At 39.3% G+C, this 18,893-nt stretch overlaps 1 protein-coding gene across 11 annotated transcripts in view; it reads left to right on the forward strand.

The window, feature by feature from the left end:
- The first annotated feature begins 8,155 nt into the window (after positions 1-8,155).
- The window catches only part of SUSD1 (sushi domain containing 1), a 48,190-nt gene continuing 37,452 nt past the window's right edge, over positions 8,156-18,893 (forward strand). For 6 of the 11 annotated variants that reach the window (XR_012670828.1, XM_075136356.1, XM_075136365.1 and 3 more), the window contains exons 1-7: positions 8,157-8,527; positions 10,336-10,467; positions 11,650-11,805; positions 12,439-12,591; positions 13,912-14,088; positions 16,232-16,411; positions 18,448-18,627. Coding sequence is in view for 9 of the 11 variants with exons in the window: in XM_075136356.1 (XP_074992457.1) it covers positions 8,449-8,527; positions 10,336-10,467; positions 11,650-11,805; positions 12,439-12,591; positions 13,912-14,088; positions 16,232-16,411; positions 18,448-18,627 (1,057 nt within the window). In the remaining 2 variants the exon portion in view is untranslated. Of the gene's footprint in view, positions 8,528-10,335; positions 10,468-11,649; positions 11,806-12,438; positions 12,592-13,911; positions 14,089-16,231; positions 16,412-18,447; positions 18,628-18,893 lie in introns of all 11 variants that reach the window. The other 5 variants (XR_012670827.1, XM_075136358.1, XM_075136362.1 and 2 more) reach the window with 3 other exon arrangements.

The following is an 18,893-nucleotide window of genomic DNA, read 5'->3' on the forward strand; positions in this document are numbered from 1 at the left end:
CAAATTCTCTCTTGCTGAAGCTTTAATTACCTTGTCAAAAGTGTAAAGGGTTCACGCTGTTCCTGTATGTGTTTCAACAAGCTTACCCTCTTTCTCAGAGCCTTCATTGGTCTATCAGATACTGAACTGGTTGAAGATTTTGATAGGAGACCTATGCCAATTGTTGAGTGCCTTCCATTTCAACTGTAAACAACAACGCATTATGCTATTTGAGTTCTTGAGTTTAGGCATCTCCCAGGATAAGATCTTTCAATGTTAATTCCACCACAGGGATAGAAATGTTAATGCACACCACCATGCTTCTTGATCCTAAGACTTGTTGTGTCATAAATGTCTTTTTCTCTCTTTCTGCTCTGGGTTGGCACTGTTGGTTACAGCCTGCCCATCACAAGATGGCCTGGGCTTCAGGGCATGCTATATATGCTTGTAACATTCCCCAAGAACTTCCTGGAACTCTTTATGGAGCCCTTTATTCAGCAATCAGTGCAGGACTATGACTGCTGCTTGTGTAAATTGTTTTTCTTTGAGGAAGGTGTTAAATTACTGTGCATCTTTATCTTTAGCTGTTATACAAGCTGCTGATTCTGTGGGGCTTAGATTCTCCCAACTTTATATTATGGAAAGATCACTTTTCATTTAGTTTTTATTTTGATGCATCAGATTTTAATCAAGGCCCCTGAAAAATATTTTAACAGTCATTATTGCCACTCATCAGCAGGAAAATAGATGAGGAAGAAATTACTTCTGAAGGGTCTGACACAACCCTAAGATGTTAGCAACCACATCCTGTCTTGCCTGGAATATCTCAGTCATTTACTGTCTCATGTAATCTAACAGGAAAATTGCTGATAACTTTGCAGATCAATTGCATAGAAACAATGGGCTTGATTAAGATGCTGAATGCAAGTTGAGAAATCCTGCTGACTAATCTTGATTTTTTTCCCTTTCGAAGTCTAGGATCCAATCTAAACAACTACGCTGCTAAACTTAAATATACGTATCTTCTCACTTACTCTCCCAATGATGGGACTGTACCTTCAGCCTAACTTTAAAACACCCCCTGGTGTAAAATCACTTACCTGGATCTTAATGCTATGTTAATGCACGGTGTTATATTATTAAGACAGTTATAAATTGGGATATCTGATTTATGTAGCTGTATAATGTCACATATGAAATAGTTGTACTTCAAATGGGTATGAAATAAAAAATTCTGTAATTGTGATTAGAGAGTGAGTTGATGTTGTACCTAGCAAGAAAAAAATAGTCAGCCTAGTGCAGGACTAAATAGACAGTCATCATTTAGTTCCCACAGACTTACATTATCTGAATCTCAAGTTCTTCAGGTATATTGAAAGTTCTCCAAGAAGGCAAAAAGAGGATTAAGTGTGGGAGTAGCTCATTAGAGCTGCATAGCACTCTATACTACTCATTAGAGATGCATAGTAGCCATATGTTACCCACATCAAGGTTTGTTGTGGGGAGAAAGGGGTTTTTTAATCTGTTTGTTGGTTTTCTACACATTTTGCTAGGTAAAGGTTCTATTTTTGTATGCACTTTTTTTGCCTATAGATTTAAAGGTTACAACTGGCAGTGCATAGTAAGACAAACTTGGATTTCTTGCTCAGATTAATCTATGGGTATTTTGTGGATTTAGAAAGTTTCATTTGTCTCAGATTCCTTCTTCGTAATACTATCACAGGAGTTTTGAGAGGAGTATTGCACATGACCAAAAACAATTGCAATGCCTCTTCTGCAACTCTAAAGTGTATTTTAATTACAAGGTCAGAAAAGTAGTCTAGGAAAAGCAGTTTCTGATGCATTGTATGCTTATTGACTGCCTTGTCCAGGTTAATTTTGGGGGAATATTCTAGAATGCAAGTTGGCCACACATTCCTCAGGAAGATAAGCTACAAGAAGTTTAAAACATGCCCAGAATTTTGATTCTGTGTCTTAAATATTTACTACAGGTCCAAGTGTTCACATTATGCATGATTGTCTTTAGAATCATAAGTGTAGAAGGACCACTAAGTAGAAGTGAAAGTTGAACTGTTTTGAGTAAAAATTTTTTTGTTGTTTTGAGTAAAAAATGTGCTCAGAACTCTGGATTGCCAAGGTTTGGAAAAGTTGCTGTCTGAGAAAGACTATGCTGGACAAATCTGTAATTCAGAGATCATTAGAAAAGCACAGTTAACATGCACTATAATTTAATTTCATGATAACCAACAATGAAATGCTGAGGTCGTCATTAAGAGGTGCTTTTTCTATACAAAGAGGAAAAAAAAAAACTATAAAGGCAGAGCAGGTTATTTCTAAATTTTATGATTTCTGAGATGTAGCTATTTTTCCTTAGGCACAAGAGAAGTTAAAAATGCCTATAGATGTTTCTACACTTCTAATACAGAGATGTCTCTGAGTGTTTCTGCCAGCAATGCTTTGTTTTTTCAAACATTTCACCATACACTGATAACAATTAAGCAATAGCTTAGGTTCAAATACATTTTGCCTGTTTCCTATCTATTGTGCCATCCACAGTGACACTTCTCTGCCTAAATTTTCAGATTAAAGCAGGGTTGATTAAATTTAAAGAACAGTTTCATTTTGGAAGTATCTTAATTTGGAATTTTTTTAATATTTGGAAATAATTTAATGCTAGACAGTGCTTTAAAAAATCTCTCTGAAAGTCAACAAATACTTGTATCTAATACTTGTGTTTTTATGGTTTAACAAGCAGCGTCCCAAAGCCAGTACATACAAAAATGCATTTTCATAAACAGACTCTTTATCAGAGATGTACAGTAATCTCCCTAATTTTGGGTCTATACAAAATGGAACAATTAACTAGTCTAGTTGTGTGAGCCTTTTCCTCCAAATTTTTAGGACCCTTTAGAATGTGAAGACCTATCCCCAGAACACTTCCTTTTGCTTTTGTAGAGAAGTTTCCATCATCTTTAAGTATATCTCTGATCCCTAATTTTTATTTGGGTCCCATTGACTAACACATACCCTGTTCCTGGTGCGAAAAAGCAGGTAGTAGACAAAATCGCAGCAAAGGTCAATGATTTTGTCATTTAGCTACTGTATTTTTGTGATGCAAGAACGAATGTTCAGTACCAGACAGAATTCAACCTTTAATTACTGTGGCAAATGGTCTCTTATTGCCAATCAATTTCTGGATAGTGGCATTACTGATAGTCTTCAAGAGTCTTGTGGGAATATTGTAAACTATTTGAGGATGAATAGGGCTGTCAGCTTTGCAATTAATATTAAAAAAAAAGACAAGGTGACCTTTTATTTCCCTAGAGATGTCAAACTTATGTCTTTACTACAATTTATGACAACATACTAATGTCATCACCCAGGGTCTCTTTCTCTTCTGATTGCCAGTAAATGTAGAAAAAATAGCGTTATACCTAACTGAATTTTGAAAAACCAAAGAGCAAAGCTCGTGCTGTTTTTGTAACCAAACAAAAGCACTCTCTCTTTATATACAAAAAATGAATGCATAATGTTATGAATCTGAAATCCAACTCATCCTGCTGGCTTTGTGTTCCCAGAGTCTGAAAATACTTGAGGTGCCTTCTAATTGAGATAACGGTTTCTTTAAACTGGATAAACAGCATGTGAACGCTGAATTGCTTACAAAACAACTCAGAGAGGTCAAGGTATTTACTATGAAAAGTTTGGTTATTAGATTCTTCCCCTTTTCTTTCCCACTACAAAGTGTTGATGCAAATATGAAATTGCCAGGTGACAAAATACAGTTGGTCTCTAGGGAAAGGAGCCGTGGGAAAAGAATCCCCAGCTGCCTGAACAGCTTGAGGAAAACTCTTTGGTTTATAGTTTCTTGTCAATATTTGGTTTTCCCTTCTCATAAGACGTGTGTATGGAATTTCTTGTTTTCATAGATAGTTTGACAAATTGCCGTATTTCCCATCTAATGATTATAACACTTCTAGACTGATCTTGCCCCCAAATATAGCAAAGCCAATGGCGAGAGAAGGATAATACAATCAGTGGGATTTGATTTGCTTCCTGTACCTATCAAAGAAATTATCATTAATTTTTGCCTTAGCTATAAGTTGTTACTAAGTTTTGTGCAGCTGGAATGGCAAGGCCAGCACCCCTGTGGATGATATCAGGGAGCCTGGCAGAGAAGGAAGCATTAAGCTTGTTGCCCAGTTCTTTCTCTTCTGATTTTAGCAGGTATTCCAGGATCAGAAAGGAAAAAATGAGTGTTCATCTATCTGGAGTTAAGAAAATCACAACATTACTTTTTTTTTTTTAAATAATGTATGAAGGGGGTGCTGTTACTCTTTTTCTTTACTTCTCTTTGTGACTCTGCCTCTCTCCTCTTAACTATTGCTTTCAGTCAGCATAGCCCTCAAAATAATGACACAGCTTGTATATAACAGCATGGAATAATCAGAAGCAATGACTAGTCAGCAGCCTTCTCATATGATATTCCAAGATCTAGCAACATTAGGACACTGCGCCATACACTGCTTAAACCTAAGTCCTTGTGGTTTAAAAAGAATTGGGGCAGATTGTAGTGACAGCAAAGCTTCTGTCACAGAAGTTTACATTGCATCATCTCAGACCCGCTTTTATGGTATTAAGCCTCAGCACATCTAGGAACACTATCTCAGTTTCACAACTAAGTGGGAGGGAGAAGCCAAGAGAGGCAGAAAGGGGTTATCTTATCAAAGGTCACAGTGAGTTTGTGGCAAAGCTCAGTTTGGGCTCCTACTCCTATGCTAAAAGCCACAGATAGCAGCTCTGTAGAGCTGCTTTTCTGATTAGCAGCAACCGTCAGCAGGCTTTATCACCTACCATGCTCTTGCTGTGAGATGTATATGTCATGCTCTGATGTCTGTTTCATCCAAGGCCTATCCTCCAGGGAAATTGTATAGAACCGTTCAATATTTAAGGTTCAAATTCAGGTATCTCTCTCTCAAATTCTTTTGCAGAAATCCCATTTCTTTTTTCCATCCTGACTTCATCTGTCAGGAGTTGAGACAGTGGCATAGGGGCACCTGAGAGTACAGACAGAAATGCTGCAAACAACTTCAGTGGTAGTATTTCCTTTGTAGCAAAATTCATTACAAGAGAATGCTTTTCTTCTGCGCAATATTTACTGAAGCATTCTCATTAGAAGCTGAAGAGGGTCAGCCAATTTTTCAGTTATTTCTGCTTCAACAATTGCGTTGCTTATTCTAGAAATTAAGTGGATAACTAGAAACCAGTTATTAATCTGATTCACTTTAAATAGGCAAGAGAGGCAGAATTCAGATGGAAGGAACCTTCCATCAAGTTACAGTTACTCTTTCCATTCCCAGCTGGAAAGAAGTGCTTGATAGCAAGCTGTTTGAGAATGCAACTGCATTACGAATAGCTGAGTGATCTGTTAACAAGGATGAATTACATTTATTCAATCTTGCTGAAGATGTTTGTTGTGTTTTTAAAAATCTGTTTGCTGAAAGAGCCATTAGTATCAAATATTTTGTCTTGATATGTCAGAATAAGTAGTGTAATCTATGCCAAACAACCTTACAAAAAGAATGTGATTTAGGTGACATAGTGACATTCACTGTCTGCAAAGGAGACAGAACAAATACAGACGGCTGAGGAGATGTTTCATCCTGCTTGCCTTTCCAATTTTCAATTATCTCCATTTAGACAGCTGCAAGGAAAAACTGCGCAAGAAACTTCCAAGTGTCTCTGGATGAATTCAATTACTTTGACCATCACAACTGTTTTCTTATCACAAAGAGAAATGGAAGCAAATACTGGTACAGATGCTTTCTGGGTAGTGAGATTTAATGCTGTTAGGGACAAAGGAACCACTGTAATTACAAACTAGGTCCTTTAAGTTTGCCAGTGAAAAGATAAAAACCTTCTCCTATGCAGAACAGAAAATCTATGTGGATATTATCCTGTATTTTCATTAGACAGATTTTTGTATGAAATAAGCTGAATTTGCCTACACTGTAAGGATCAGCATGTTGGGATGCTGATCTGCCTTATCCTCCTGAATCTTTAATTGTCTTTCTAAATAAATTATCTCAGGACTTGGGCAGGTGACCTCAGAGCAGAAGTGATCTGTGACTGATTTTAATGGCTGATGCAGACCTGGGTCCAGATCATGAAGGCTGTTGGGAGTCTGTTGTGAACAAAGACTTAACAATTTAACAAAAAGTTAAGTTGAACCTTAAATTACCATTTTCAGATTACAAAGGGAGTGAAGTACTGGAATAGATAGCTTGGGAATGCTGTGAATTCTACATCACTGTCACTATAAAGAGCAGGTTAGACAAGTGTATCGGGAATTATTTATATAGAGTCGGTCTTGTCATAGAGCAGAAAAACAGAATAGATGACCTCTCAACATCCTTTTGACACTTATTTCCTATGACTGTGCTTTGAATTTAGATATGCAAGCAACATATATGAATTAAAACATACTAGACTGGAAAAAAACAAGGAGGTTTGTTCCAATCTAGGTCCTGTATTTTCTTCAACTGATAAACTTCCTTGTTACTTTCTTTAAAGAATGTTTATATTACACTTTTTAACTTGTTCTCTTTATAAATATAATGATATACTCGTATTTCTTCAGGCTTGCTACCGAAAATATTTTCCTGTTTGCTGTGTGAGGTGTTTATAATTATAAACAGTTGCTCCCATTACTTTTTATGAAAGGAACAGTAGAAATTGCAGTGATTAGTGGATCTGCAACTTGGTGGGCTGCTAAGGGAGAGAAAAAGTATAATTTCCAAAACATTTTTAATATGCTGTGTAGAACAATTCCTCTCTGAATTATTCCGTATAGTGATAAACTACCTACCACCATTGAGAATGCATGCCTCCAATTTCAGTAATTTAAGATAGAAATATGCAGTACTGACATCTGTAGTGTGTTACTGCAAAAGCAGGGTCGCTTGCCATGTAACTGGCCACTGCTGGAGAATCAGGTCACTTTGTGTCCTGGTCAAGATGAATAAGGGTAGCAGAAGCTGGTTAAAAATGTATACATCCTTAAGTAGGCAGAACAGTAATTAAAAAACACTGGAACAGACCAACTTACATAAATGAAAGTAAATCAATAAAGGTGATGGATAGTTTTATGAAACTGAGTTTTGTTTCCATTGAAATCGGACACAGATTGTTTGGTCTTTGTCGTTACAACACAGCAGACACAGCAGTAAAAGATCACGTTATGTCACTTAAATGCAGTCGCGATGGAGGACTTGACTCTTAGCATTGAAGGGCATTAATGTAAAGCCAACATGGCACATGAGCAAAACTTCTTCAGGAAGCTCATTAGAGCGTATCAAAGATGCCTAAATCTACCTTTGTGCTAGGCTTCCCCCATTCATCTCCCCTATTGTAGTTCTGATAACTGGGCAACTGCATTTGTAGATAAATACAAGTTTATGCAGCTTTCTAAAATTCAGGCTCGCAGACCTGAATGGGGACCATGAGCTTCAGGAGGATTACCATTCTTCTACAGCAGAAAAACAAAGTTTTGGGATTCATCTGTACTGCAGTGAAGGCCTACAACGAGAAAGCGTTACTTGATTTGCAGTACCAAGGGCTGGTAGCGTACAGTTACAGAGTTTTCATACGCTTGTAGAACTGATGTGCCAACTTCAAGCAAGCTTGCAGACGGGTCCAGCAGAGCTGTTGAGCGGCTCCCTCTTGAGTGTAGGGGGACACGGGCCCCTTCCAGACGCGGGGCTGCAGCATCGCACGGGCCCCTTCCAGACGCGGGGCTGCAGCATCGCCCCAGCGGGCTCGAGGACCTGCTGGTGGCCACCTTTCCTCAATATCATCAACCATGAGCTGCCGCCCAGTCCCAACACCATCAACCAGGAGCTGCCGCCCAGTCCCAACACCATCAACCAGAGGAGATGCCCCCTTTGCTGCGGGGCAGGAGGACCCCACCGCGGGCAGGCAGGGAGCAGCACAAAGGATGTAACTTCCCAGTCGCCTTTCCCAGGAATCGTAAATAACATTTCGCTCCATTTCTCTCTCCCACCCCGTGGCGAGGGCCGGCCGCTACAGACAGCAACAGCCCTTATCAGCTCTGCCACTCGCCCGGCCGGGGCAGAGGCGGTGTCCTGGGGAAGGAAAGGGGTTGTGCCAGGGAAGAGAAAAAAAAGGGGGGGGAAGAAAAGAGAGGGTTTTGCGGGCAAAGGCTCTTCGGTCGACGGAGGAAAGGGGCCTCGTTGAGGGAAAGCGGGGGGGGCCCTGCGGGCGCGGCGGCGGCGATAAGGGCCGCCCGCGGGTGCCCCCGCCCCGCCGGGAGGCAGGCGCTAGGGTCAGCGCGACGCCCTCGGCCCGGGGGCCTCGGCCTTTCGCCCTCCCCTCCCACCTCCACCCCGCGGGGAGGATGCGGAGGCACCGGGGCCGCGCAGCACCCAGGGGCGCGGAGGCGGCGGGGACATGAGCCCGGGGGGCGGCCGGGCCCTGGGGCCGCTCCTGCTGCTGCTGGCGCTGTTGCAGTGCGCGGGGCGGCGGCGGGGTAAGTGCGGCCGTGAGGGCGGCGCCGGGGCGGGGAAGGCGCGAAGGGGACGGAGGCCGCAGGACGCGGGGAGCGGCAGCGGGAGGGTTGTGGCCTGGCGGTGGGCGCCTGCCCCGCCGGGACGTCAAGGGCCCGGCGGTGGTGGCGGCGGCAGCCCCCGGGGCGCCCCACGTCTCACAGCGGCTGGTGCGTCTCCTCGCCGCCCGGTGAAGGCTGTGGCGGCAGCGGCCTCGTGCGCCTGGCGGGCGAGAGGGCCTGGCCTGGGCGGGAGCCGCGCCTGAGGGAGCGCCTGGGTGGGCTGAAACCATGAGTGGCTTTAGTGCTGGAGTGAAAAATCGTGTGTTGCTGAGGAGAAGTCAGTCGCGAAGTTTCATCCGTAGTAGGAAGGGGCGGGAAACCGTTTTTTATCTCCCGGAGCAGCAATCTGAGGAGGACACTCCCATGTCTTATCAGAAGATTGAGGTATCATGAGAAAGTTCGTACCGTGGCTGTTTTTAAATTTAATTTTCTGATCTACACTGGCTGCCATTGCGTGCTGACAGTTTTTGTTTCCTGTTCTTATTATGAACACACACAAAAAAGTATGTAAAAGCGTTGAGAATTAGGAGTAGGAATTTATGATACTTCCAGCAAGTCTTAAGGCACTCAGAAAGGCACTGTGAGTAAAACTGAAACACCATGTGTGTGGAAGAGCAGTTTTATCACACTGATAAATTTGGTGCGTAAAAAAGTTGGCTGGAGTGTTCAGCTGCCTTCTCCTTCCCGTTACGGTTGTGTATTTAGACATGACGTAAAGGCACACAAAACTTTGTGACAGCTGCTGTATATGCCATAAGATTATATTTTGTAAGAACCACACCATCCTTATCAGTCATCTTAGCTGTCTTAGAAGAGTAAAAAATTCCATACTGCTATGTCCAGCATCATGAGGCAACATCAGCTTGTGTAGTATTAGTTATTTCTTTAAAAATGTAAAAGGGTGCAAACGTATATATGCTTTGTCTACGTTTAAGCCATCCATTCTGAGGTTTATAATTTGGAAAGCCAGTGCATGTGTGAAGATAACAAAAAGAGCTTAAAAAAACGGAGAGAAATGCACATAATGCACTAGAAGTATGAATACAAATAAGGGAATAAGTTCATATTTTATTTTAGTTTCATGTATATTTATAGCCCTATCAAATTACAGCCAATTAGGTTGTGTGTCATATGCTGCTGAACTACTTCTGATATAAATTAATTTCTAAAATGACTTTACTATAAGTTATTTTCCTTCTGGCAGCATTCGTAACATCGTTTTTATGAATAACATTTATACCATATACATGTTGATGATAGAAGTTACAAATAGATTGATAAATAGCCCAAATGTCTATGCATAAATAATAGAAACAAAATAATAGAATAAAAGAGGAAACAGAAATCAAGACAAAAGGGAAAGAAAATTAATATGGAGAAAAGATTAATAATATTGAATATAGCTATTTATTATATGTCTTGTAAGCCTTGCTAACTGCTGAAAAGCTGTTTTGTTTGTTGTCTGAGAGTAGATGGATGGAGAAGACTGTTCAGTAGTTATTTTGTTTAATCCTTTCTGTTTATTTTTTTTCTTTGGTCTCTGAATACTATGGCTGTGGTTTTCCTGCAAGTTTGAAAATGAGATGGGAAGAGGTGGGATTTTATTCTATGTGTTTTAATCTGGATTTTATCTCCACTTTAAATTCTGTGCCAGTTACCCATACCAGACCACCTTTATGGTCCTTTTTTTAAAAAAAAAAAAAAGTAATTCCATCTTTTTGTTCTTAAAGCAATTGTGAACAGATCAGTTTCAGATGTCTGTGCAACTTGCCACATTCATGCTACATGTCATCAAATTGAAGGAAAAAGTGTCTGCATCTGTAACTATGGATTTGTAGGCAATGGAAGAACTCATTGTCAAGGTAGGCTGCCTGCTTGTAAAATGGCAAGAAAATGTGTACGTTCCTAAAATGTCCTTTCTCAACTAATATTACTGAGTTATTCAAAACATGGTAAAAGCTTTGTCATTTCCTGCCAGAATTTCCAAAACCTAGAATATGTGTGGATTGTTTTTCCGTTTTTTTTTTTTAATGGCTAGCCATGAGCTGTACTTTACTTGTACTTGATGTAAGTATTGTTTTGTACTTAGTTGCTTAATTATTTTATTCAGTTTCTGCTATATAATGAAGGATTTAAATTAGTTTTATCTTAGAAAGTGTAGGGTTTTATCAAATATTTATTTTTAAAATAAAATGTATTGGAATGGTTTATTTAATATTTTTTATCTTAGCTTCAGCAAAAAGGAATTTAATATGGTGGGCTTCACTTTATTATTCTCTTCAACCTATGCGCTGTTGAACTGAAAACTAGGCAATAAAACTGGCAATTAAAATTAGCACTTTTTTGCTGATTTTTCCAGTTATCTCAAATTACTGGGTAACTAAAAATTAATTTCATAAGTTGAAGGTCTGGTCTTAATAACAGTGTGCATATATACAGAGATTTCTTAAGTGCAAATGTCTGTACATGAAAAGTGTTATTCAGAATTGTTTTATTACTGTAGCTGATAATGTCCTTTTAATACTACCTCATACATGATAAATCAGTAAGTGAATCAAAGGATGATGTCAAATGCTGTGTCTGAGTGTATGTAACCGCTTACCACTGCTTAAAGGGGAAGATCCTCTACCTCTGATCTCTTCCACTCCATCTCTTCCCCTTCCTTCACACGCTCTGGCACCCGCTGGGCCCTGCACAGAGTTCAGTTATCTCATTATTGCAGGAGAAGTTGCATATGTTGCCATGTTAATTCTCTGCCAGTTCCAGCGCATGCCCTAAGGAAGAGCAGAAGCGGAGAGCAGGACCCTCTGGTTTCAGCAGCTCTTAGATCAACTCAAGCTGTGTCATGAAACTTTATTCACAGTTTCATCCAGGGACAACCACCTCTGTTGGTCTAAACTCCCCAGCTTACTAGCAGTGTTTACATCGCAAATAACTTATAAAGAAAAACAGTAAGGGAAGTCTGGTTACACAAGAACGAGTGAGGAGGGGAGGATGCTCTACTTCCTTAATCTCTCTCTGATGTGTTTTAAATGTGCTAACAGATAAAGATGAATGCCAGATTGGAGCCAGCAAGATCTGTGGAAATCATACAGTGTGTCATAATACACACGGAAGTTTTTACTGTGTTTGCCTTGATGGATACCGAGCCTCCAACAACAACAAGACGTTTATTCCCAATGATGGCACGAACTGTACAGGTAGACATCACAAAGAATCTTGACCACCAGGAATCCAGAACTTAATTTTCTACTGCACAAATCTTTTTTTCCTGTCACTTTCTAAAACTATATCAGAGCACTTTCTGCTGTGGATGCAAACACTTATTTGACATCTAGGTTCTAACAGCTATGAATTAGTTCCATTTTGCATTCTTTGCTGTGTTATAAATTATTGCTTCACAGTCACATTCAAGCAATAACCTTTCCAGAAAAAGAAGCTAGGTTTAAGAAAATAAAATGATACTTATCTTTCCGCCAGAATGTCATATTTGTGTTTAGTGTAGAAAATTAGCGAGTTCCTTGTTACAGTAATGAACTGTTGTGACTGATTAAGATATTTGCAGATACGGGATTTTTCTAGGGTTGTTGTAGCAGGAGATAACATTGGAAACTATCTGTCTCGAAACACTTTAAAAGGCAAAATTGAGAGTCTCCTCCTTCCGGATGCTTGAACACCAGGCAATGATAAGCTCTTTTGTTTTCCAGATGAGCCATCAGAATCTACATAGAACCATTCATGGAATGCTGTATTTGTTTTAAGCTTGGGTCCTACTTTAATTAATTAAAAAAACCTATATTACCAAGTGCATATATTTTTCTCTGAATTTTTAGATATAGATGAATGCGAGGAGTCTGGGCTGTGTGGTCGCAATGCAAGATGCGTGAATACTGAAGGAAGCTACAAGTGTTACTGCAATGATGGTTATAAATTAGAAAATGGAAAACATTCTTTTCATCCAGATGAGAATGTAGTTTCATGCAAAGGTGAGAGTCTTTGGATGCTGTTTTTGCTAGCAGATAAAATCAGATCTTACCTGATACAGTAGTACCTGCTCCGACCTGTGCTTTTAAGTCTGCAGGGCAGAAGCCCTCTTTGTGGACTTTGCCTGCTGTATAATTTTTTTCTTCTTGGGTTCGGTTTGTTCCAATGATGTCTGGATGGTGGAGTTGACCCTGGGTATGATTTCTACAGGCTCTCAGCAGTGGTTCAGGTGTGCAGGGTCAGAGAAGCTTAATGATGCCATGAAGGTGATGTAGTTAGTGTCTGAATAGGAAGGAAGTGTGGTATAATCCACTTGCTTATATGATCACACTGCGTGAAGGGGAAGGGAAGAGAGGATAAATAGTTGGTAAGAGAGGTCAGATGAATGAAACACGGCTAGGGGAGAGGAATGATAAAATAATAGTTTAACTATTTTTTACATACTGTGCCACCTGCATAAATAAACTGTTCTGTTTATCTTGCCATAAAAAAAAAAATTTCAATTTGAAACCGTTCCTCCTTTCCTCTCTGGTGTAGGTTTTCAGAGTGCAAAGTGCTAGCAGCGTAAGCTGTAGCTTCAGAGTATGTCATGAACCCAGGCATCCCAGGTGGAAGGAACTACCTCGATTATATCCAGCTTTCATTTCTGAATTATTGCAAGAACAGTCAGTAAAGCTCACTGCCTGTAGTTCGTCCAAGTGTTTCCAACTGGAGTGCTCTGCATCGTTTTGCCAGAACTGCTGATAACCCTGCTTATCTCACCAACTTTCCCCTCCACATGCAGTGGTGAAGTAGCGTGTCTGTACTGACTGTCACTTGCGGAGTCGGACAAGGGAGCCCTGTCAAGCAGCTGTGCTGAAGGAATGTAGCTTTTGTGTGCAGGCTGGTTCAGTGAGGTGGAGGAATTGAGGGGCAGACCATTTCACTTCAGCCTGTCTGCAGTGCTTCACCTTTCCCATGCAGAGGGAAATAAGCTGCGCACTGGGGCCTGAAATTTTGCTCTGGTGTTGAAGGATCATTCAGCCACTGCTGTAACGAGACTGGCACGCACAAAGCACCATCACATTGCAGTATCTCCTCTTTGGTGTTGTGAATGGCTCCAGCTGTATGTTAGTAAAGATGTAGCTCAATACCTGGATCACTGTGTTCTTCCAACTGTGGCCAGTACAACTCTTCAACTCTAATCTTCTACCCCTTTGGCAACCCCTCAGATTCATCAGATTGGGTGTATTTTGTGATGTGACCATCCAGTTCAGCTCATCTTAAAGGTCATGTGTTGTGATTTTTGTACTGTGAGATCTTTTAACCCAATCTCTTTGCAGAAATTGGATGTGGTTCCCCACCTGAAATGAAGCATGGCTACATTGTGGGGAACTACAGCTTGCTACCAGGAAGTGCGGTTCGTTATGAATGTAAAGAAGGGTTTTACAGCAACGAGGGAAAGTTCGCATATTGCACTGCAAATGAAACTTGGGAACCTGCCACTTTAAGCTGTAAAGGTGAAAAGAGTCTTAAATCTTTCTTAAATTCTTCATTAAGGGGGTTTATGCATGGGGAAGTGTGTGTGTGAAAGACAATAGACTGTTTCCTCAATCTAAAGGATAATTTTTCAAGATCTGGCTATTTGCAAAAAGAGAAGAAAAGGACGGGTTATAAAATTTTGCCACCTCTTCTTGTTAGTGTTACGACATTTTTGATGCTGGTCCTTGCATTTTTACAGACACTGCAGCGTGTCCTTGTGCCTGTGAACCAAAGCCTAGGAAACAACTAGATTTCTGTAGCATTTCATGGGAAAGGCCACTGAGTTGGAAGGCATCAGTGACCTCTCCTGAAAAGAACAATTTTTCTGACAGCTTGTGAAGTTTTTTCCTAAGGTTGACTTTAGATGCAAAAGAGAGGCATCATACCACCCCTCATCTCTGGATAATCTTCATGATTTGTGCATGAGCAAACACTTTTGCACCTCTGAAGTGTAAAGTTTCCTGTGAGCATCTTTAAAACTCCCGCTTGCTTGGCTTCTAGTCGCCCATTCTGTGGAAATATTACTGCTTACAAGTGCAGGATTTTGTGTTCCCATGAGTAGTTAGAAAGTCTATATATTAGTTAAATGTTAGCTAAACTTGAAGTGCTAGCTAACAGAAGCTACACTGTGTATAACAATTCCACACAGCAGAATTGTCATCCTGAAAATTATCACTTAGAGAGGAGAGTTCCTTATCTCAAAATACAAACCTCTTGGTTTCTAATTTTTCCCCATTTTCTTTTTTTTTTTTTTTTCCTTTGAGAGTGGATAGGAATGTAATATTGTTATGTGTGTCTATGGGAGGTGAATGAATTGGAATAAGGATGCTAAATCAGTGTGCTTGGGAAAAGTGAAATATTAAGTATCACTAGAAAATTCGTAAGAAAGAAAAGATAAAACAATTTAATACTAAATTATTGGCATCAAAAGTAAAACAATTGAAATAACATTTTTCCCCAAAAATAAATAAAGGACAATGAATTTAAAAACAAAAAGGAAGTGCCCAAAATCTCAAGAGGTCCCTAAAGAAAGCTTGTGGAATGCAGTCCTTGTGAGTTGTTGGTACATTTGTTTTTTATTAATATTTTTCAGTGATTGCTTTTTCATGTGATTTTTTAAATTTCTACAATCAAACAGTAAGTCAGGTTGGAGTTTCTGAGCACATCTCTCATGTTTAATTGAAATAAAATACATCAAACACGAAGAAACAGTCCATGAGTCTGAAATGACAAGCTTATTTCCCCTTTGTATTGCAAGTTTTTTTCCTGGATTTCAGTTAGGACTTCTCTTTTTGTAAAACCAGCAAGTCTGATTTTTTTTTTAATATTAGTAAAGGCACCTTTAAATAATTCTTTAAACTCTGAGAGTTTCCGTGATAAGTCTTTGTCACTAATTTGAGAATTTCTCTTGGCCAGGTGTAATGTCTTCTTTTTTGGGAAAATCAGTAAGTTTGTCTTTTGTCTTCCTTCGTGTGGTAATTTAGGATTTTATTTTATACAGTCATCATGAAACTGGCCATGGAAGGTAGGTCAAACTTGTTAAAATGTGTGACCTAACTGTAAGTGGAGCAGATCCCCTTTTTTTTATTTAAATGTAAGTATATGGATGTAATGTGTCTTTGAACAATATAGCTTCCCTTGAATATTAATAAAAGAATTTTCTTGACATGAAAAGTCAGATGGTTTAATGGGAAGATGTGATGTACGTGAGGAAGTGTAATTAAACTGTTGAATGTGAGTGTTGTGTCATGCTAACATGAAAGTGTTTTAGGTGGTTGCTTACTTTAGAAAATGCATGGCATAATGAACAAATTAGTTTTTGTGCTACTTGACTTCTTTGTTTTATGCATTTGTAAATGACAGTTTGGCATGTTTGTGAATAGAGCAACTATTACAATGCATTTTGCTTTAACAGGAAGCTTTTGTATTGTATGTGGTAACCTCTTCTGTGGTTTTGCATTTCTCTGGTCCTTGTGGACTTTTCAAGATTTTGTTTCCTAAAGGCCGTTCTGCTCATCTGCCTCCTTCGGACTGATGGAAGAAATATTCATGGGAGTGCAGCCGTCATTACTTCTGCTGCTTGACTAACAAGTTTATCTTCCTCTTTCTTCCTCTCCCTAGGTGTGGATTGCGGGGTTCCACCTTCTGTTTTGAATGCACATCCAGCGTCTGTAAGTGGGACCACATACGGAAGTGAAGTTACTTACAAGTGTGTTCATGGTTACTTTGTCGCAAGTGGCAGTCAGACCGCAGTCTGCAATGCCAAAGGACAGTGGGATGGTACTGATTTGGTGTGCAAAGGTAAATGAAATCTGCCTTCAGATTTATTTAGCGTAGATACTGTTTCAGGCACCGTAATAAATAGCAGTCATCAAATAGAGACATCCTCTTCGGGCATTCAGTTTATACATTCTCTGGCATATGAAGTTCAGGCACAGAACAAAAGCCATATATAAAACAGGGTTTTTTTATCTGTGTTGCTAATGACATTGCAATTAATCGTTAAAAGTTAACATTCTAAGGACAAAATTCCAATGCATGTCAGGCATTGGGATTTCCATGAGATGAGAATTCAGCCTAAACTGCTGCCATTTTTCTAGCTCAATATCTACTCTGTGGTTGAAGCCACTACTCAGAAATGGAACCACTATTAGCAGTTAGCATCCCCTTAAAATTCCCATATTTGGACAGTTGACAGTTGCAAACTATGATTGCTCAAGCATGCCATTGTTATTTGACATGAGTGATAAATCCCTTTTGTTACTATGATTTGGAAGAACATAGCCTAACAAGTTCCTTGATAAGAAGAAACACAAAAGTACATTTAAAAAAAAGTATTTTGCCAACAAAATTTCTGGTGTACTGTTACTCTGAGCTCATATTATTAGTTAATGTGACCTCAGGATAATTACAGTCTTTAGTCAGTTTTTACATTGGAACAACTTCACTTTTCCATTCACTGGATGATTAATATCTTTTCACCTTGATCCACCAGGGTGGAATCTTCTGTTCATTGCAATCAAATATAGTAAGTTTTTTGAATGTGCCGTGTCTATGTTACAACAACTCTCTACTTTTAGAATCTTCTTTAATATTCTTATTCTGGGTCACCAGTCTAAATACAAGGTTTGCTATATTACAGAGAAACATACTTCTGCATTTCTGCTTTTCCATCTGATTACAGGATGGCCGGGGGCAGATAGCTGGAGTTAAGCAGCAGTAATTTTTGTAGCTCACCGCATACTGTCCTTCTATAAGTTAAGCATATTCTTTGCCTGTGCATTAGTTATTCTAAAGCTTGTTCTGATGATTTATAATAGATACATACATTCATACACATTGGGATATGGAAAGGAAGGTAGTCATGATGGTGGATGTATTGCCCATTGCAATACAGATGTTTCAATTTTCCTTTAAAGGTTGTACAGATCATGATTCTATACACTTTGTTTTTTACTTCGTTTTCCTTTTTTGAGTAGAATTTCAGAATCGCTTAAGATTATTTATTAAACAGTTTTAAAAGCCCTTGTTCTCCGCATATAAGCCTTAGCGAAGGTGAGATTTTAATTCTTACATTGTTTACTTATAAATTAAGTGATGCAGAATCTTTTATTGGGGTGTAATGTTCATTGTGGATTTGAAAGGGAATTTTAACCCTAAGTAATAATCTTCCACTGATTTGATGTTCACTCTATTCTTTTTTGTTCCCTAATTTTATTATGAAGTCCCTGAAAACAACTGAGTAAATGAATTAATTTATAAATGCATTACCCCAGAATTCTAATTATCTCTAAAGTGGTCTGAATAATCCATCAAATTTTCTCCCAGAAGTGCTCTTCCAGCTTGTCTGTAGCAGCTTCTCCTTTTTTCAAAGCTTGAATTAAATCCACGGGCAAAGGAACATTACTTTTTTGATGGTGTTTTTCCATGTCCCTCCTTGGACCATGTGTCGTTTTTCAGATCTATTGTTACTAATGATAGGTAAAATAAAGGAATAAATAGCATGTGGGGGATAAGAGAGTGTTGTGGGAAGATAGATCCACTTGTAAAAATTGGCTTAGATATCCTTGTTCTCCATTTCTAAACACAACGCTATTATTTTATGGTTCATCTTGAAGGATAAATGCCCCACCCTGCCAGAAAGTCTCCAGTCACAAAATTCTGGGTTCTAAATGGCTGGCCTGACTTCTAGAAATCCCTAGGAAGTGGAAAAAAGTGAAGTGTTATTTGCTGGGACAGTGAATTGCTGGGACAATTCATCTCTCTTCCTTAAACACTTTGATATGCCTTGCCTGCTTTCATTTTCACGTTTTGTTATCGTGTTTTTTCTGTTTCAGAAATAGACTGTGGCAAACCTTTGTTGATTCCACACACAGAAATGATCTGGCACAACTCTACCACTCTGTGGAGCAGAGTGTACTACCAGTGTAAAGAAGGATATTATTTTAATGGAGACAGGAATTTTTCAGAATGCACAATAAATCAGTCATGGGAGAATATTACATACATATGCAAAGGTAAATATTACTGTAGGAAGTTGCTGTGCGGTATGCTATTTAAATAGTTTCTCATTCCTGTTCTGAAGGTAGGAACAGGAGGAAGAATGAAGGCAAGAAATCCTTTTCTAATTTACAGTGTAGGGAACATGGTGGTACTTTTGGAGGGAAAGAGAATGTTAACCGTGCAACAGTTTCTAGTGGATGCCATGGATCTTTCTGTAGCTGACTTGTTTTTTATTTCAAACAGAAAGGGACTAATGCAACTGGAGTTTCATTGTTGCACT

This window comes from Calonectris borealis, chromosome Z (assembly GCF_964195595.1).
Source record: "Calonectris borealis chromosome Z, bCalBor7.hap1.2, whole genome shotgun sequence".
NCBI lineage: Eukaryota > Metazoa > Chordata > Aves > Procellariiformes > Procellariidae > Calonectris > Calonectris borealis.